Source organism: Podarcis pityusensis (genome assembly GCF_964106645.2).
Source record: "Podarcis pityusensis genome assembly, chromosome: 16".
Lineage (NCBI taxonomy): Eukaryota > Metazoa > Chordata > Lepidosauria > Squamata > Lacertidae > Podarcis > Podarcis pityusensis.
The window spans coordinates 12205505-12226228 of NC_138041.1; the positions used below are offsets into that span (position 1 = coordinate 12205505).

The 20724-nt window shown below is 48.9% G+C and overlaps 1 protein-coding gene across 2 annotated transcripts in view; it reads right to left on the reverse strand.

Moving 5' to 3' along the window:
* Positions 1 to 3993: 3993 nt before the first annotated feature.
* The window catches only part of DNAJC4 (DnaJ heat shock protein family (Hsp40) member C4), a 41399-nt gene continuing 24668 nt past the window's right edge, over positions 3994 to 20724 (reverse strand). For both annotated transcript variants that reach the window (XM_080985546.1, XM_080985547.1), the window contains exons 4-7: positions 14932 to 15146; positions 12659 to 12832; positions 6295 to 6381; positions 3994 to 4293 (exon numbers count right to left, since the gene is read on the reverse strand). In XM_080985546.1, the coding sequence (XP_080841672.1) occupies positions 4146 to 4293; positions 6295 to 6381; positions 12659 to 12832; positions 14932 to 15146 (624 nt within the window). In that variant the 3' untranslated portion in view covers positions 3994 to 4145. The remainder of the gene's footprint in view (positions 4294 to 6294; positions 6382 to 12658; positions 12833 to 14931; positions 15147 to 20724) is intronic.

The window sequence follows — 20724 nt, forward strand, 5'->3', positions numbered from 1 at the left end:
CTCACTGGGTTACCTTGGGCCAGTCACCATCTCTAACCTACCTCACAAGGTTGTTGTGAGGATGAAACGGGGATGAGATGAACCATGTACACCACCTTGGGATCTTTGGAAGATAACGGTGATATTATATATATAAATAAATGAATAAATAAATATTTTAGGTGGTTGATGCTGTGACTTGCAGTTTGTTCTACCCCAGAATGGGTAAAATAAATACACAGGGTTGGAGGGCACGCTCTGTCCAGTGTTGGCAAGGTCTCCTGCAGACTTTGCCAACCTGGTGCCCTCCAGGGTTTTGGATGGCAGCTCTCATCAGCCCCTCCAACTGGCAGGACCAATTGTCCCCCCTGTAATCTAACAACTGTTGTTACCCTCCCTAGCACTTATATTTTACAGCAAACTTTGCCAGCCTGGTCCATTTCCCCCCATGTTTTGGACTGAGCTGTATTTGAAAACATTGGGAGGTCACCAGGTTGGCAAACTTCCCCTCAAATGTGAACTAACAAACTAAACCACAGCCTTTACCTAACTCTCCTAGAGAGTCCTTACCAGAAGAGGGGACCCAGGAACACAGAAAGCTGCCTTCTGCTGAGTCATACCATTGGTCCATCTAGCTCAGCATTGTCTACACTGACTGGCAGCAGCTCTCCAGGGTTTCAGGCATAGAGTCTCTGTCAGCCCCACTTGGGGATTGAACCAGGGACCTTCTGCATGCCAAGCAGATGCTCTTGACCACTTGGCTACGGCTCGTCCTCCATGAAGCAGACTTCCTAAGCAGACTTAAAACCCTGGTACCTCTTAGTTCACCAATTAAGACACAGATTACGCTGCCTTGCTTGCTAAAGGAATCCAGCGACTGGGGAAATGCCTGGATTAGCCATGGGGTAGATGGGGAGGGGGAGATGTGCTGGGTCAGAATGGGAGGGGAGGGGCATGAATTCCACCCAGATTAGAGGGGGCCAATGCCTCTTCCTATCATTGCAAGGCTTTTCGTGCCTGAATTCCTTCAGTCCCGCTTTCCACATTTTCCCTCCTCCAATATATGTTAGAAGTAGCTCTGGCATGGCACACAACAGGGATGTGCAAAGGCCATATCATCTCCTGGAATAAGTGAAGTTGGCTATATCCCTGTCCCCTGCTGCAAAAACCTGGGTCATTTATGGGCAATTTATGTTGGAAAACTAGGTGCTTCCTGAACCAGCCAGCAGGGGGTGGTAGCTGTATAACACACACCCCTGCAGAGATACTGCATGTGAATCTATGTGCAAGTACACATGTGTGCACATGCAAGAGGCACACTTCTATTTCATTATTTTGGTTATGGATGTTTATGTCCTAACGTCCCAAGTGTCACTAACTTAACACCCCGCCTGCGAGATTTGCAGTTTGCTACCGGGTCAAGTTCAATGTGTTGGTACACATAAGACCATATACAGCTCAGGGTCAGGTTACCTGAGAGACCGCCTTATCCTTTATGCACTCAGTAGATCCCTGTGATCTGCGGGGGAGTTTCTCCTGCAAGTTCCAAAGATCTGGGAAGCCCACTTCACAGTAGCTCAGAGCAGGGCTTCTAGGACGGCTGCCTGTTGAGAAACAACAGGCACCCTTCGGAAATAACGGAAGTAATTATTGTTCCAGCAGGTTTTCTCAGCTGGATAAATGGGTCTTGACCACAAGCATCTATTTTATTGTGTTTTGCTTTAAGCGGATGGGCAGGTTTAAATTTTTAAAAAACCTGCTCGCTGATGTCATTGTACATTGCCTGATGATTGTGTGGAAGGCAATTAATAAAATACTGTAATGATCATAACAAATGCTTTGCCATTACCCAACTTCGTAAGCTCCCACATGCCGCATCCTTTGCGTGAACATGTGCACGCACAGGCCCTCCCAGGTGCTGGGGACATACATGTACAAACCCTTGGGCATGCTCCAGCAGTTGAGGGCTGCTCCTTTATCCCCCTGTCGCCTCCCTCCTGAGAGCAGGAAGCTTTGTAGTTCAGGCCCCTGCGCACAATGAGATTAAACCAGCATTTCACACATAGTTCCCCTTGCAAGCCGTGGTCTTGCTAATCCTCCCTGCACGTCACTCTGAGCTACCTCCAAAGGTTCATTTTCTCCTACGCTCCCCCACCCTCTATTTGCTGGAAATAACAGGCTCCAAAGGGGGCAAGGGGGCACAACCTTCCTTTCAATACTTGAGTTTCCCTCTACATAGTCCCTGGCTGAATAGAACCATAGATTTTAAGCACATGGTTCCCCCCCCCAAAAAAAAACAACAACCCGGGAACTGTTGCTTACCCCTCAGAGAACTACATTTCCCACCATCCTTAAGACACTATGGTTCCCAGAATTCTTTGAGGGAAGGCAAGTGCTTTAAATGCATGGTGTCTGCGCAGCTCCTCTTTATTGTGCCCTGGCACAAAACACTTAAAGCCACTGAGGCATTAAGCCCAGAGAAGGCTGCCTGTGGTATCTCTGCATGAATCACTGGTCTAGGCCTTTTGTCAATCAGCCACTGCCCAAGGCGGGGTAATATTGCCATGCCTTTGCACTGAGCGCGACTGAATTGCTTCCACTGTGGAAATGCAGAATTACTAGCCTTCAGAAGAAGTTACCCATTTCATCTCTGAGTGAGTAACAGCCCTAAGCAATCTCCTTCCAATCACACTCAGAACAGTGGGTAGATGAGCTGTTCTGAGGTCCCATCTCGATTATGCGTTTAAGGCAATGCCATAGCACTTTGAACAACCACGGCTTCCCCCAAAGGCCTGTAGTTTTTCTCAAGGGTGCCAAGATCCATCTTCCACCTTCAAAGAGCTTTAATATTTAGAGTGGTTTTAACAGCCAATCCCTCTTCCCAAGGAGCTCTGGGAATTTGTAGCTCTGTGAGGGGAATAGGACTCTCCTTACCTCGCCTTCGCAAACAACAATTTCTAGGATTTTTTGAGGAGAAAGCTCTGTTTAAAGTGGCATGATAGTGATTTAAACATATAGTGAAGATGGGACCTGGGTGTGGGTGGGTGTTTAATTCTTGCTCTTACAAACCTCTCATGTTTAGAAAATGCTGCTTCAGACAACACACAGTGGCAAAGTGAGAGGAATGAGTGGCGTGTTGTTTGGTTACCTGGAGGTTCTGCTCATCTGTGCTGCCCACATCAAGACTGCAGGTTTCCACTTTCCAGGATGGGCTGCAACACTGAGTTGGAGGATGAGGGAAAAGCTGTGTGTCCCCCTTCCATATTTGAGGTGTCACAGGCCCAGCTGTGCTGGCTGATGGAGCCTGAAGCCCACAGGGCAGAGGAATAGACTGGGCCAGTTCCAACTGCTGAAACATTCAGCAGCCAGCTTGGGAGGACACCCTAGACCTGAGGTGGGAAATATTTTTCAAACTGAGGGCCACATTCCCTTCTGTGCCACACTCTGGGGGCCGCATGCCAGTGGTGGGGGGGCCCAGAGCCAAAAGTGGGTGGAGTGACCCATGCAAATTTTACCTTTGTACAGTAGACTAGTTTCTACACACACTCCCACAGCACTCTCTGTCTTCCCATCCAGGCAAGCACTGTCAAAGTTCAGGGAAGCATCCCAGCCAGGCAGAAAGAAGGATGTGAAGCAGGACCAGTGAGGGGTGTGGCCTGAGGAAGTGAGGTGTGCTGTGGGGACAGTCCTGAGGGCCAGGCATTTGGCTCCCACACCTGAGCTGCCCCACCCCTGCCATAGACCAAGAGCTGGCAATGCAGGCCGTTGCCAATCCTGGCTCCTAGGCCCTGCTTCCAATTAAACTCCTGGGTGGAGAAACATGCTTTCAGCCAAGCCAGACCATCGGCTCCATCTAAACTCAGTAATGTCTGCACCTGTCCAGGGTTTCAAGGCAGGGGGTCTCTCCCAGTCCTACCTGGAGAGGCCATAACAGGTTGGAGTGGAGGAAGGGCAGAGGGCGTATTTCTGTGTGGCAAGAGAGGTAGGCCAAGGAAAACAACAACAGAGGCCCAGTTTTCACTGTACAGCGATGTTTCTATTAGGAAGGAGGACAAGTGGAGAAATGGGTGGTGGAGGCTCAGAAATGCCCCTTCCTCAGCAGCTGGCCACAATCAAAGGCAGGGAACCCAGGCTTGAGGATTTCAGGTCCAACTCAGTTTTTCTTTTCATTTGGCAGTGGAGATGGGGAGAGCCGTTTCCCTCCCAGAGTCCAAGGCTCCTCCCGGAACCTGCTTGGAGATAGCGCTGTTTCGCTGGGCGAATTCAGCATGCTTCTGCCGCAGTAGCTCCTGCTGCTTCTGGAAGCCGATGGACCTGGGGGTGGGGGAAGCACAAGCACCGCGGGTGAGAACCAACCAGGCTTCCTCCAGGCAAGCAAGCTCAGTGTTGCAGAGTGCTAAAACAAGCAGCCACCTTTATCAGCCCAAGGGGCACACTGACATTGCGGGAACCTTCCAAGGAGCCAGTGATGGTCAAAAGAGGGCAGAGCAATGGATGGGATTCTCACCCATGCACAGGAAGCCCCATTGCAGTCATGCAGAAATCAGTGGTACACACACAGAAAGAAGACACACACACACACAGAGAGAGAGAGAGAGAGAGAGAGAGAGAGAGAGAGAGAGAGATGTGTCTCTCCATATCCAGGCAAGCAAGAAGCATCATCAGAGTTCAAGGACACATTCCAGCCAGGCAAAAGCATTCAAGGAGGGTGCAAAGCAGGGACAATGAGAGGCATGGCCTAGAGAGGAGGTGTGGCTGGGGAGACTTCCGAGGGCCAGACAAAGGGGCCTGGAGGGCCACATTTGCAGCTTGGGCCTGAGGTTCCCCACCCCTACAGTAAATCAAGAGCCTACTCAAAAGCGCTGCAAACCTTAGTACTGTGTTCCACATAAGCACACGTTGCACTGCAATGAATTCTTATCCCAGGTTTCAATGATACCAACTTCTTAAGTGCAGCCTTATTATGAGCTGGGCAGGGACTTATAGTTTTGTTGCTTCTAGTTTAACTATTTATTTGTGTGATAGAAACTATTTATTCTAGTTTAACTTTTATATTGTATTTTTATCTTGCGAATCGCAATATATTTTGATAAAGGGTGGTTTGTTTGTTGGTTTGTTTGTTTGTGTATCACATTTGTTAGTCATTTTAGCTTGCCCAAGCCAAACCAGAGTGGCTTACAACCAAACCAACCAACAGCCCCACGTTAAAACCAAGGATGGGTGGGAAATACAGTATCTGGGTTTACAGTTAACATTAATTTGTCTGCCTGCTAATCGTTCGCTCACCCCGCACTTTCCAGTGCATCTCCCCGTAACTATTGTAACTGAAAGAAGTTGGCATTTGTTGTTGTTTTTTGAAGTAGATTTGTTGCGCTAGGACGACAGAGCCCTTTAATCCGCTTTAAACGCCCAAACCTAAAGTTCTGATAAGCGCATGAATCCCTTGTGCAAAAGACAGACCATCTGGAGACATCCTAAGAGAGAATCCCAGGATACCTTGGGAGAAGAAGCCACTGTCCCTTCCAGACTGTTTTACAGGAAGGATTCAATTGCGTACTGGAAATTTAGGTTTGCACAATTAAAGGAGATCAAACAGCTCTGGTGCAACGAATCCACGTTAAAAACAACAGGCAGACCTTTTTGAAGTTAGGAAAACAAAGTTAGGAAATGTACTAAGGAGTGTGGGATAAAGGACTGACTAGTGGAAAGACATGCAACCACCACGCAAGAAAATCAGAATGGAATGACAATGAGTGCTTGTTATTATATAACCTGCAAAGAAATCAGAACAAATTAAAAATAAGGTACCGGGGGCAGAAATCCGCATCTCAAGGATCTCAGCTTTCAATTTATTTATTTACTTTTAAGAGGCAAGTTTCTAGTCCTCATAGCCTCATGGGTTTCACCTGTTGGGGGTGGCAATTGCCCAGTAAAGTCACTTTAAAAAATAGGAAGGGGAAAAAAGACTTCCAGTGGTCACACCATACATTTAAAGTACTTTTATACCACTTTAACGGGCTTCCTCCAAAGGATCCTGGGAACTGTGGTTTGTTAATGGTGCAGTACAATTCTCAGCACCCTTAATGAAGTACAGTTCTCTGGATTCTCCATAACTGCTGAAATGGTATAATAGTGCTTTAAATTCACAATGTGGACAACTTGTAGGGTTCAGTGCTACCCAGAGCTTTGACTGTACTTAGCAAAACTTAAAAATAAATTATGGAAATTAAGGAAAATACAGTCATGTTGTAGAAAGAATACAGTTCACATTGAGGGTCATTTATCTGGGGTTAAAAAAAATGAGAATATATGTACCTAGCCCGTTCCTTGCTCTCATTATATATCTGGGTTATGACCCGGTCCTTCTCATCCATGAAGTTGTTGTGAACTTTCTCCAGCTTCCTGCAAAAAAGGAAGAGAAAAAAGGTGTTTGGGTAGGTTTAGAAGTGGAACAGAAGCAGTAAAGCATTACTGGTTAGCGTTGGTAATGCATTTAACAGAAACTAAGCAAGCTGAACTGCAGCAGAATGGAAACAGTGCTGATTGCGAAGGACCCAGGGAGGGCAGAAATCATTGTGCCTCCTTATAGCCCTAGCTCAAGACAGAGGCCTTCCCTGGGGTGGGAGTGCAAGGAAACAAGAGATGGTGTAAGACCAAATATCCTGTTCCCTTGCAGGTGGGGGAAGCAGTCAGATATATTTTCTGCCCTGGTCCATCTAGCTCAGTGTTGTCTACACTGAATGGCAGCAGATCTCCAAGGTTTCAGGCAGGGATCTCTCCCAACCCCACCTGGAGATGCCATCAGGGATTGACCCTGGCACCTTCTGTATGCTAAGCAGTTGCCCTGTCAACAAACAACAGCCACGCCGCCCCCCCAATGTTCCCTGCATTCTATGTTTCAGTTGCACACAAATGCTGTTGGTGCTGGATGTTTCCTTCCATTTGGCAGACTGCCTTTCCCTCTCCCTGAATGTTTGACATTATATTCACAGCATGTCAAAGAGACTGCTACTGCTTATTCCACTAGCGCCTCACCTCCTGAAACAACGGCAGGGGTGCCACACTTCTAATAAATACAAGTCCTATCGATGCGCAGGGAAGAAGAGCTAATGAAGGACTCAACCCACCCACCCTGTTTCCATCTTCCCAAATTTCCATGAGAAAATGTCTTGCCACTTAATAGCCTTTTCGTGTGTTTACCCTGGGCTCCGCAAAACTGGGCTTGTGTGGTTGTGTGTGTGTGTGTAAAGCAGGGAGGGTGGCAGAATTTGCTATGAGCAAACTGAACTGGCCCAGAGACTGCTTGTCCGCTCTTTGCAAGCCAACCTTCCTTGCAGATTTCCCCTAATACTGTTTTGCTTTTAGCATTTTTCTAATATGACAACATTTGTTCCCACACAATTTACGGCTCGTCCAGACTCCCCCCCCCCTTTCCACCAGGGAAAACCTGCTATTTATCACAGAACTGGTGCAAACAGCAATTGGGTTTTCTGCAAGTGGGCATTTGCTCCAATTCAGTGGTACAGAGCGGGTTTTCCCAGGCAAAAAGCTCTCAGACCCATGCTTCTTAGGCATGGGACAAACACAAGTGTGGACACCATCACCAAATTTGTCCTCAATTGTCTGCTAACTGGGTATTGCAGAAATGTGTATTTACTTTAACATCACAGTTGAAGTGTTGACGTGATTACGTTAGCCATTAACCACCATTAACATTCATTGTTTTATCGTTAACCTTTCTCTCGCCTTTTGCCCCTGTGGCTTAGCCAAATGCACAGAGAAAGCACAGCCACTTTCTTGCATCTTAATGTGAATCCATGACATCTGTTGATGGAACCCAAAATGGGCTTTGTGTGTATTTTGTGAGAGTTCAAGGGCAAGTCTGATGCACGTTTTTTTTTTTTAACAACGTCATAGTAATGGGTTAATTTTCCTATCATCTTGTTTATACTTATTAATCCATGCAAAAAGACAATTTGCAGTTTTTGTTCTTTTTTTCCTGGGCAAAGTGTGTGGGGAGGTTGAGGGGGAATTATCAGCACTCCCTGAGAGCTATGCCTTGGCCCTTGACCAATTATGAACTGAGCTTTTGGGGGTGTGGTGAGTCACTCATTTGCTTGGCAATATACTTGAAAATGCTAGCCGGCTGACAAGAAAAGAAATGGCAAAGAGCTGTAACTCCAGTGAGTGGCTGGGTGTGGGGAAGAGATCCATCACCGCCTCATCATCCTCACTTGAACAGACAGTAACCCTGCAGCAAGATGCATGCTTCAATGGGCAATCATCGGCTCATTGAGTTTTCAGTCAGCTCTGAAATCATCATAAAAAAGTTGAACAGCAACGCTATTTCCGAAAAGCTGAAGGACCGGATCAGGAACAGTTAAAAATAGCGAAGTGAGAACTGAAACGAAACGGTATGGGTGACGAGTCCGTCGAATTGGATTAGATCCCGAGTGTAGAGTGTTTAGCTTCTTGAGCAGGCAGACGGCATTGCCCGTCCCAGAATCCTTTGCAAACGCCGCCTTTCGTTCTTAGCCAGCAAAATAAAATGAAAGGAATGTTTGTGGACTGACTGACAAGTGCATCCCTCAGTTCCCAAGTCTTTATCTGTGGGGAGATCGCTCAAAGGTTCTGGAAGCGGGATTAAAAAGCAGGCTGGCAACCGCCTGAGGAAAATGCCAGCTGAAATCTATCCATGGGTGGCCTCCACTGGGCATTTTTTGGTGGGGCAGGGTTGTGTCTTAAGCTCCACCAGCTTCGACAGCTGAAGGTGCCCTCCCTTGACAACCTGGGAAGAAGCAGGAAGTGGCAAAGCCGAGGCTCACTCGCCCCAGCACTGTTCATACTAGGTGCATACTTCCTCCTCCTCCTCCTCCTCCTGCACCACCACCACCCCAGACATGTTAACTGCTCTGCAGAAACATCCTCTGATCGCCGCCCAATACTGCTGCATGAATGAAAAGTGAGTGGATGCATTAATTATTTTATGAATGAAGAAGAACGTAAGAAGAGCCTTTATGGATCAGGGCTAAGGCCCATCTAGTCTAGCTGCCTGTTCTCACAGTGGCCAATCAGATGCTTTTGGCATGTGGCGGCTCTCCAAGATTTCAGATGCGGTCTCCCCCAGCCCTACCTGGAGATGGAACCAGGGGCCTTCTACATGTAAATCAGATGCTCTGCCCCACACCCCCTGAGCCACAGCCCTTCCACAAACTTGGGGGAATGAGAAGCACGGAAGGAGAGGCAGTTGATGGCAAGACGCCCTGCAAAAGCGGGAGGGGCATTCTTCCCCTGTTGCTCATCTCCCCACATGGGTGTGGAATTTGATTCACCCATGTGCCCTGCCCCCCCCTTTTCAGGCCCCTTTAAATGCCCCTCCCCATTCAAGCATAAGCAGGCATGTTTAATTGCATTAGGCTTGATTAAAGGCTGCTCACGATTAATCTCTCCCTGGTCATGGCCGGCTAATTAGGCAATGGATTAGAATTAGAATTGGCTGGCTGGCTGGCAGCCGGGGTTGGCAGGCTGCATTGCTGGGAGGGGGGTGGCGAAGCAAGCCAGGGAAAAAAAGAAAGGAAAAGAACCAGCCCAGCACCAGCAACCGCACAAGGGTCCGCCGTACCACCAAGACAGGCCAAAAGGATGCAAAGGCAGTTGTCTCCAGAACCATGAGGGCTTGCGTCCCTTTCTGGGTTCAAAAGGAGGGACTTCCCCTACATGAAATCTGTGTGAATGTAAACCAGCACCAGCTTCTGCTAAAGAGCCCATGGCCTACAAGTGTCTGATGTGGGCTCCTTCTATCTGCCATGCATGTTGCAATTATCCACGAAGCTCCCTTATAAAAGGACATACAGGCAACTCCCCTATTTACCTGTGTTCAAGGCACAAGCGACCGCGACCTCATGCATCGCTGTGAAGCCGGAAGTGGCATGAAAAGGGTCAAAAACGGCCTCAAAATAGTACAGAAACAGCAAAAATTGCACACAAACAGCGTCTAAGAATCCCACGAACCTTTGCAAGTGCAATCCCAGGAGCCCTTGCACCTACCTTTGGAGGCTGTGGAGAGCTGGAGTTTGAGCAAGGAGGTTTGGAGGGAATGGTTTTGGTGAAGTTTGGTGGGGTTTGTTTTTTAAAAGGTTTTTCAAGGGCTTCCAGAGGTTTAGAGCATGGGTAGGCAAACTAAGGCCCGGGGGCTGGACTTAGCCCAATCGCCTTCTAAATCTGGCCCACAGACGGTCCGGGAATCAGCATGTTTTTACATGAGTAGAATGTGTCCTTTTATTTAAAATGCATCTCTGGGTTATTTGTGGGGCATAGGAATTCATTCATTTCCCCACCCCCAAAAAATATAATCTGGCCCCCAACAAGGTCTGAGGAACAGTGGACTGGCCCCCTGCTGAAAAAGTTTGCTGACCCCTGGTTTAGAGGGTGTTCACAGGCTTTTTTCAATGGTGTTCCCAATACTGCATACACATTTTCACTTAAATGTGCACATATCCCCCACACAGAAATAGGAAGTTGCCCGTACTTTTTCATGCAGCACGTAGTTAAACTCGCTTGCATAGGAGGCAGAGAAGGCCACCAACCTAGATGGCTTTAAAAGAGGATTACAGTGGTACCTCGGGTTACATACGCTTCAGGTTACAGACTCCGCTAACCCAGAAATAGTACCTCGGGTTAAGAACTTTGCTTCAGGATGAGAACAGAAATCATGCTTCTGCGGTGCGGCGGCAGCAGGAGGTCCCATTAGCTAAAGTGGTGCTTCAGGTTAAGAACAGTTTCAGGTTAAGAATGGACCTCCGGAACAAATTAAGTACTTAACCCGAGGTACCACTGTAAATAAATTCATGGAGGAAGACAGCTATGAAAGGCTACTAGCCATGATGGCTAAGCTCTGCCTCCACAGCTGGAGGCAGCCATGCTTCTGAATACCAGCTGCTGGAAGCCACAGGAGGGGAAAGGGCTCTTTTGCCCGAATCCTGCTTGCGGGTTCCCCACAGGCATCTGGTGAGAACAGGATGCAGGATGAGATGGGCCACTGACCTGATCCAGCAGGCTCTTAGCTCATTATTGCCTCCACCAACTGGCAGTGGCCCTGCAGGGGTCCAGGCAAGAGATTCTCTCCCAGCCCTATGCTGCCGGGGATGGAACCTGGGACCTTCTTCATGCAAAGCAACGATGGCTTCAGCTATGATGGGGCTGATGTCAGCATTTGGAGGGCACTGGGTTGGCAAAGGGAATTCATGGAGAGAAGACAGCTGTGATCAATAAGTGGAACCTCCATGAGCAGGGGCAGTATACCTCTAAACAACAGCTGGGCTTTGAAGAAACCAGGAAAGGGAAAATCTTGCTTTTGCGTCCTGACTGTGGGCTTCCCCTAAGCACCCAGGTTGGAAAGAGCTTGGTGGAATAGTTTGGTTTGATCTAGCAGGGCTCTTTCTTGTTCTTATTCTCTCCATGTTGCATGGGGAGGGGAATGTGAGTGTGGCTTAAGGCCACCTGGAAAGTTCACGGCTGGGGCAAAATTTGAACCGGGGACTTCCTCATTTGTAGCTCAAGTGTCTTAGCTACTAAATTGGAAGGATCATCGCTCTGTGGCAGAGGGAGGGACACCTCCTGCCTGCAGAAGGTTTCAGGTTCACTCACTGGCCCCTCCGACGAAAAGGATTTCAAGCAGCAGGCGAAGGGAAAGGCCCGTCTCTGCCCAAGACCCTGTCGGTCAGAGAAGGCAATATTAGGGAGGATGGGCAAATGGCCCAGCCTGGGAGAAGGCAGCTTATAATGTTCCAGTGCTCCTGCTTTGCATCCATAATCCCAAATGCTGCCTTGAAATCCTTAGAGAAAAAGGTGGGATATAAATGCAAAATAAATAATGATCAGCAAAGCACTGCAGTGGGTTGGACTAGACGACCCTTGGGGTTCCCTTCAACTCTACAATTCACACACACGCTCCACCAAAGAAGGGAGAGGAGTTGGCTCCCAGTATCAAGGAACAAGAGTGGCTTGCAAATCACACAGCCTCCTCAGAACTTTTGGGGCTGCCCACTTTCCCACGCAGCTTGTCTTCATGATGGTAAAGCAGGGTGGTGTGGGCAGGATACCTTTGGAGGCGGTCCAGGGGTGAGGAGGCAGCAGGGCCTGCTGCCAGAGAGGATTCCCAATGCCCTACTTAGCTCTTTGCCCCTGCATTGGCTCAGCAAACTATGCGGAAGAAACTAACGCAGCTAAATCTGTGCGATGCATTGTCAAGCTTCACCAGGGCAGCGATGGGGAAGCTGTTATAGCCCGATGGCATATTCCCTTCCGGGCAACCTTTGGGAGGGGGCGGAGAGAAGGGCAAAAGTGGGTGGAGCCAAGGATGCAATTTTTTACCTTAGTATAGTAGGCTAGTTTCTACACCCACACTCACACACACCCCTCTCTCTCCTTCCTCCAGGCCAGCAGGAGGCGCTATCAGAGTTCAAGGACACATCCCAGCCAGGCAAAAGCACTCCAGGAGGGTGTGGAGCAGGGCTGGTGAGGGGTGTGGCCTGCTGAGAGTTCTGAGGGCCAGATACAGAGGCCTAGAGGGCCACTTTCAATCCCCTGAGCTTCCCCACCCCAGAACTTTAAACCTGGAACCTTCTCATCTGGTTTGGGGTGGTGGGCAGGGACGGAGGAAAAGGGAGCAGCCCCATACCTGAATCCTATGTAGTGGGCAGCTAAGCCGCCCACTATGACGAGCAAACAGTACCCAAAGATGTATCTGTTCTGGCGACGCTTCCTCTCGAACTCGGGGCCTGAGAATGACTCTGAAGGAGAGTGGTGGAACTGTTGCCAATACCGTACGTCCTCGTTGGGCTCTGATGCGCTCCTGCAGGGAAAAGCAGAAAGTCAGCACAGGGCTGGCACAGAGACCGCTGCACTCTGGTTGGCTGGCTGCTTACAGAACTGGGCAGGTGCAAGATTTTTTGGTGCCCTCTACAGTTGGGGGGCGAGCAGGGGGCTGTAGAGCCTGAAGGAGGAAGTTCTGGCCTTCCAGGTGGGGTTGGCCTCCATCTCCCATCAGCCCCCAGCCAGCATGGCCAATGGCAAGAGATGATGGGCAGCTGTAGCTCCAAAACACCTGGCAGCCCAAGCCTGAAGAGCCCTGGCCAGTGGTGGTGCAATGTAATTTTGTTATGTACTGAGTTGAATAGGATCCAAAATGCAGCAGTCTGATTGGTCCTAGAACAATGCAGCAGTATGATTGGTCCGCAGGAACCACCCAATCCAGCTCCAGGTGGAAGTGAATCCGCAACCTGATTGGCCTAGAGGAGAATCCTGGAATTAGCCAATCACGTGCAGCCCATTGTGTAAATAATGTATATAAAGCAGATATTTTGGGGGAACTTGCATTCCTCACTACTATGAGCTGAATAAAGAGAATGAAATCCACACCTGACTCCGAGTATATTTCAAATTGCTTAAGGCAGAGGACAAAGAAGGATGGCGATCAATGGCTACTAGCCAATAGCAGGGTTGCCTCTGAGTGCCATTTGCCAGGGATCACAAGCGAGGAGAGCGTTCAGGTCCTGCTTGTGAGCTTCCCATGTGGTCGGCCTCTGCCAGAACAGGATGCTGAACCAGATGAGCCATTGGTCTGACCTGCCAGATGGGCGGGGTATGAACAATAAAATTATCATCCTCATGATTATTATGATTATTACTGCATACCCTCCAACCTTCCTGCGGATGCGTCTTTCTGTACCAAGCTCTCAAAAGAGCCGGCTGACTCGCACAAGAGTACAGCACCTCTGCAAGTGTCGGCTCATCCTCCTCCACGAGCTCAGCGCTGGAGGGAGAAAACATGACATTCCAGGATTCAAACCAGAAGCTGGACGGCTTCTGCAATTCCAGGATGTCCGGGGGAAATCGGGACACTTCAGGGTACACTGGGAATCGCAAGTGTGATTATATATGGTGACCCGCCCTGAGATCTGTGGATGAAGGGCAGTATAGAAATTTAATAAATGATAATAATAATATTGATTGGGACACGGGTGGCGCTGTGGGTTAAACCACAGAGCCTAGGACATGCCGATCAGAAGGTCGGCGGTTCGAATCCCCGCAGCGGGGTGAGCTCCCGTCTTTCGGTCCCAGCTCCTGCCCACCTAGCAGTTTGAAAGCACCCCTAAGTGCAAGTAGATAAATAGGTACCGCTTTCTAGCGGGAAGGTAAATGGCGTTTCCGTGTGCTGCGCTGGTGCTGGCTCGCCAGAGCAGCTTCGTCACGCTGGCCCCGTGACCGGAAGTGTCTGCGGACAGCGCTGGCCCCCGGCCTCTTAAGTGAGATGGGCGCACAACCCTAGAGTCGGACACGACTGGCCCGTACGGGCAGGGGTACCTATACCTTTTTTACTAATAATAATATTGATTGGGACACGGGTGGCGCTGTGGGTTAAACCACAGAGCCTAGGACTTGTCGATCAGAAGGTCGGCAGTTCGAATCCCTGCGACGGGGTGAGCTCCCGTTGCTCGGTCCCTGCTCCTGCCCTCCTAGCAGTTCGAAAGCATGTCAAAGTGCAAGTAGATAAATAGGTACCGCTGTGGGGGGAAGGTAAACGGCATTTCCGTGCGCTGCTCTGGTTCCCCAGAAGCGGCTTAGTCATGCTGGCCACATGACCCGGAAGCTGTACACTGGCTCCCTCGGCCAATAAAGCGAGATGAGCGCCGCAACCCCAGAGTCGGTCACGACTGGACCTAATGGTCAGGGGTCCCTTTACCTTTACCTTAATAATAATATTAAGTGGGGAGAGTTGCTGTTGTGCTCAGGTCCTGCTTATCAGGTTCCCATAACAGGCACAAGGAGGTGAGAACAAGATGACGGACTGGATCTTTTACCCTTATGTGTGGTAGTCAGGAGCCATTGGCGTGAAGCTCGCAGGAAGGGAAGCTTTGTTCCCAGAGGTGGGGGGCATCTCTCGTTCCATACCTTTTCCCGAAGTTGCCCAAATCAAAAGGGTTCCTCCAGGCGCTACTGCTGGTGCTACTGCCATGGCTGCCTGGGGGAGGCCGAGCTTCTTGGGCTGCTTGTGTGCTGTCGTAGCGCCTCCGGCTGCTGGCCTTGCTGAGCACCCGGTAGGCCTCGTTGAGCTTCACAAACTGGCTGTGCAGCTCAGGGTTGCCTGGGTCGCTGTCAGGGTGGAGCTGTGGAGAGGAGAGGCGCTCAGCTGGTTAGAGCGCAGTGCTGATAACGCCAAGGTGGCAGGTTCGATCCCCGCATGGGACAGCGACATATTCCTGCAACGCAGGGGGCTGAACTAGGTGAACCGCAGGGTCCTTTCCAACCTTATGAGAAAAGGCTGGCCTCATACATGCCCCTCCTGCCCCCCCCCCTTATCCCAAAAAGGATTTGCTGCAGCTTCTGCTTCTCTGGCGATTCAGAGGTCATGGTGGAGAGCTGACTTAAAGCACTGAGCCAACCAGCTTAATATTCATTATTATTATTACTACTAGCATTTATAGCCAACCTTTTTTCTCTCTCCAAGGAGCTCAAGGTGGCATACATGGTTCTCCCGTCCTCATTTAATCTCCACATCAACCCTGCAAGATAGGTCATGTTGAGAGGCAGCAACTGGCCCAAGGCCTCCCAGTGAGCTTCACTGGTGAGTGGGAATTTGAGCCCTGGTCTCCCAGGTTCTCTTCCGACACTCTAACCACTACACCACACCGGCTTGCACAAAGCTTATGCAAAGGTCAGATTGCATCCAGATTTTTATCTGAGCATTTGTTTTCCTTTTTTTACTACAGCGAGCATTCACCCTGCATTTATTTTATTTGATCAAGCAATTTATGCACCACTTAACTGCAACAATCTCTAAGCGGTTTACAGAGAATAAAAATTAAAACTATAAAATCAGACGTCAATTAAAATGCCTGCTAGGAGAAAAGAAAAGTATTCCATAGGCACTGGCAGTTCAGCAGAGAGGCGGCACATCTGACCTCAACTGGAAAGGAGGCCCGTAAGATTCTTCCTGATTTGCAAGCAGGGCATTTGCAAGTCTTCCCCTTAACCAGTTGTCCAACCCACACTTTTCGGCACATTTTCCTATCACCTTCTTAACCACAATGGTGAATTCGTAGCCCTAGGGCAACGGAGCACTTTAATTCACCTTAAATTGTTCAAACCTAAATTCCCCACTGAATCAGAGCAACTGCCAATGGGGTTTTCTGCGGACCAATGTTTGTTCCTGAGCAAGGGGGCAGGTCTTCACTGCCTGGGGAATATAACATCCACCTGGGAACATCAACCAAGCCTGTTCGCAGTCCCCTGTCAAACAGTTCATCTGCTTTGAAGATCAGGGGACTAGGCAGACTGGAACTTGTTTCTGGTTGCGAATCCTCTCAGAAGGCCAAGAAGAGAGGACCTTTTCTTCTCCCTCTGTATATCTGTAACACACAAGCCGCCTGAGAGCCTGACTACAGCAAACCAGCTGGATTCGACTTGCCAGAACTGGCATTCTAAGTCTTGAGAGCATTTGGCACTTCTTCCTGTATGCACTTTCTTGCAAGCGTATCGTTGCTTCAGAAGGACTAGAAACTTGCTGCTTTGAGTTTTTGTGACTGAAAATGGAGATCCTCAGAAACTGGCCTCCAACACTCCTACAGAATGACAGCATAGGTACAGCTTCCAAGAACCACCTTAGCCTTCCTCTTAGCGGATGTTTTGGCTAACATTTAAACAGTCACTGCATCGCCCTCCCAACGCCCTCCCTGCCTCCTGCAGTCCTAGTCTCACCTGCTCTAGTCTCTTCTCTTTTTGGTACAGCACCTAACACACTGTTGGCTTTGAATAGGAGCATAAGAAGCTGCTTTTTCCTTAATCAGACCAGTGGGTTCATCTAACCCGGGGCCTCTCTGGACATCCTTTCTATTGTGAATTCATGGTTATTTGTGCTCATGGTGGTTCCAGGGCATTAATTTGCACATGATTCCGCTTTCAATACCGCAAAAGCATCGGGCCTACATTTCCAATTGGCGCACAACCCATAACTCCCCATGAAAACTTGCAGCTTTTTATATCACTGAATGATCTACGGCTGTTGTTTTTAATCCCGCTTTACTTCCACAATAGCACAAGAGTGCCTCCTCCAAACGACAGGAATGCGCTAACGCTGGAGAAGCACAACAGAACAAATATTAAAGCAGAACGATGTCTGTATGGTCCAGTATAAATCCGCCACTAATGGACTATGCATATTGCAGAGTACACAATAAAATAGATGGCTGGAGGGGTCCAAAGACACTCCGGTCAGCCCAGGCTGGCACCCTCCTCTGTAAGCTCCTGCTGTTTGAGCTTGGCTGCCAGGGAGGTGAGGCATTGGACTCAAAATCTCTAATTCCATCTGGCTAAGTTGTAGTTGTCTCCTAGCAGAGCTTTTGCAAAAAGCTGACTACCAGCAAAGGAGAGAAGGGCCTTGCTGGCTTGTTCCAAAAACAATATGTTGGGACAGAGACCCTGGCCTGAGGCTGCTGCTGCCTCTGCACTGGCCGCCCCTGTATTCCCACAAGACCATCCATCACAGAGCCGTGCGCGGTGGGTGGCAACAAAGAGACGTTCCGAGCCAACGTGCCGAGACCAGGAGCTCCTCTGCTTCCCGGACCGGAGGAGAGGCAGGCGAAAAGTGTTCAAGGCTGCAGCCTGATAAGTCTCTTGCTGAGGAAGCTCCCCGCCAAGGCTACATTCCAGGCTGTCCTCACAAACTGTTAGCAAGGAAGGCATGGGGTGAAGCTGGGTGGGAATTTGTACTCAAGAGTGTTCATGGGTGGGTGGGTGGGTGGGGGGAGGACAGTCCGATCCCATAGCCTGGTCCTGGTAAGAGCCAGGAAACCTTATATGTGCATCTGCACCAGTCCAAGAGGAAGGTCCTTGAGGACTTCCTGTGTAGCTCAGAGAATATCCCAGCTTTGTGGGCCCGATTGCTGTGTTTTTTCCTAGCCCATGGGCTGAATATGACCATGCAGGTATCTTTATCTAGGCCCCAGGACTCTTCCAGCCTCCATCTCACCTCATCATGCCCTGCTCTGAGCCCTCCTTGAGTGCTTTTTGCCATGGACGATGGAGAGATGGGAGTTTATTGGGTGTAGAACAAATTTGTTTATTTGTTTGTTTGTTTATTACATTATTACAGTTGTAATCTCATAATGCAGAAATCTCTGGCTTTCACATAGATGGAACATGGCCTACCGTACAAAGCTCTGTACGCTTTCCCCTCTGACCTTGCCCACTGCTGGCATGTGCCCCACCCCCCAGTAGGTGATCCATAAAGAAATGTGGCCGTGGGGCTTAAAAATCCCGCCACCTCTGGTCTGTAGTTGTAACCCACCCTGGGATTTATGTGAGGCGCAGGAGGACTTGGCCTCAAATATCTAGATGAAAGATGGCCACTTCCTTCCCTGCAGAACCTCTCGGGTGTAGTGATCAGCGGGGGGTGGGGGTGGGGGAGGCTCTTGGTAATTCCACTGCACTCTGAAACTCAGGGTGGGGCCATTCATATGGCAGCCCCCAAGTTATGGAACTCTCTCCCCACAGAGGTGGGTCGGACACCTTCGTCAGATAGCTTTTATAATATGCTGAAGACCCTTGTGAGAGAGATATTTTCAGGACCCACCCTGTTCCTGTGACTATCATTTGTTTTAAACTGTATTTAATACTGAATTTTAAAAAATTGGGACCTTATGGTGAAGGGCAGGTAAGAAACCAAAATAATGAGAATCTTTAATAATGCTATCTTTCTGTGGGTTGTAACCAACTAAGTTCTTTTCAGAAGTCGGTGAACCTAAGTGAGTCATGTCTATTAACTTCAGTGGGTCTATGATGAGTAGGATTTGCATTGGATACAACCCTTTTTTCCTTTCTAACTACAAATGCACAAACACAACAGCACTCTCTCTTTCTCCCTCTCATACACAGATACACATTTGCCCATCTTCAGCCTCACTTTTTAAGGAGCTCAAGGCAGTATAAATGGTTCACTTTCCCATTTTTATCTCCACAAGAACTCTCTGAGGTAGGCTAGTCTGAGAGAGCAAAGGGCTGAGGGGAGATATATATTGTTTTGAATCAGTACCTCTTCAGTCCTAGACTTGCCACTCTAACCACTACACCACCCTGCCTCTCCTAATGTCCTTTCCCTGCTAAATGAGGGCACAGTACGAGCACCTAAAAGGCCCCCGGGGAACAAAAGTGGGGTGCAGAGCACCAAGGAAAACCCACCAGGGCGAAGTTGCCGGCAAGAGAATCTCACACTCGCCGCGCCATTCAGCTTGTCATCTTGACACGCTCCTCTGATTTAGCGTCGAACACAAGCAATTAAAACAGCCCTGCAGTTAAAACCATGGAGGCAAGAAGGGGGTGGGTGGGATTTTGGCTGGTGGAGAAAGAAATGAGGGGAATTTAGAATGGGGCACTTGTTCTCCCTGGAGGTAATCCTTCGGGTGAAATGAGTTCCCACAGACAACTCAAATGCGGGCTTGGCGGCGGGTGGGAAGGGGGAGAGGGGCCTGGAAATAACAGGGACCTCTCTCCTCATCCAACTGCAAATCGTGTCAAGTTTGTAGAAAACAAAGCAACCTTCCTCCTCTTCCTCCTTCCAGGAGCTGGTTGAAGTATTTCAGTGCTCCCATTCAATTCTTAAACGCCTGTTAACTACCGTGAAGCCACACGACAAATCTCTCTTTTGCTGTCTCCACCACAAAATCTTAAACTTTCAGGTTGGTTCAGGCTGCTTCCTGGCAACCAGTTAATTGACCAGTTCATCCTAATTTGTTTGAACAAAGTTTGAAAGGAGGTCAGAGACCATTCTGGCTTGATTTCATGGAGGTTGAATTGCATTGTTGTGTCAAGCAATTGTTATTCCCTGCTACACACACAGACACCTTGCAGTGAATTTACCTCTCACTTTCCTTATCATAAATAACAGGCTTTTGGGGGGGGGGGTGAGAGAGGTTTGCTGCACAAGAGCACCAAACTCACTTTAATTGTGCAACCTGAATTTGAACGCAGCACCTCTAGACGTCTTTTTTTTAAATTGCGCATTCATGATGTTTTGGGATCACGGTGATATTGAGGCAGTTATACGTGACCCTGTTTGCTGCTTCATTCCCCATTGGTGCAAGTCTTATAACTTCCTGCCAAACTCTTGTTAACGATTTGCACCAGAAGCGTTCAGAGGGTTCTGTGTCTTTCTTGTGCTACAGAGCAGGAGTGCCCCTCCAGACACAATAGGGGCGGTAACGTTGAACGAGCATCACAAAATAACTAATAAATCAAAACAATGTATTGGCGTTCCCGTATGAATCTGCCACTGATGTACGATTATTGAACCAATAAATATACTTGGGGCGGGGGACCCAGCAGTCTGGAGGAGGCCCCTTGTAGCATTTTCTCAAAGGACGATGAATCCTAATCAAGTAATTCACCTCCTGCTAAGCATATTCCTTTACTGTTCTTTTTTTTTTTTTTTTTTTTGAAAAAATAAAATAAAAATCTGTTTATTTCATCAACGCTTGGTGGCTGCAAAAAGCCTCTCACTCACTTTGGTTCCAAAACACATGGCACTCGCCCTCGTCAGCTGAAGGCAAATATAGCCTCCCGGGACTGTGATATGTTTCATGACCACAGAAGAGCAAACATCCCTTATTGCCTCTCCCCCGTCTTCCGGCCCCCCACCCCCGGCTGGCTCCCCACAATGCAAAGCTGGCATCACTCAGCGGAGGCCAGAGC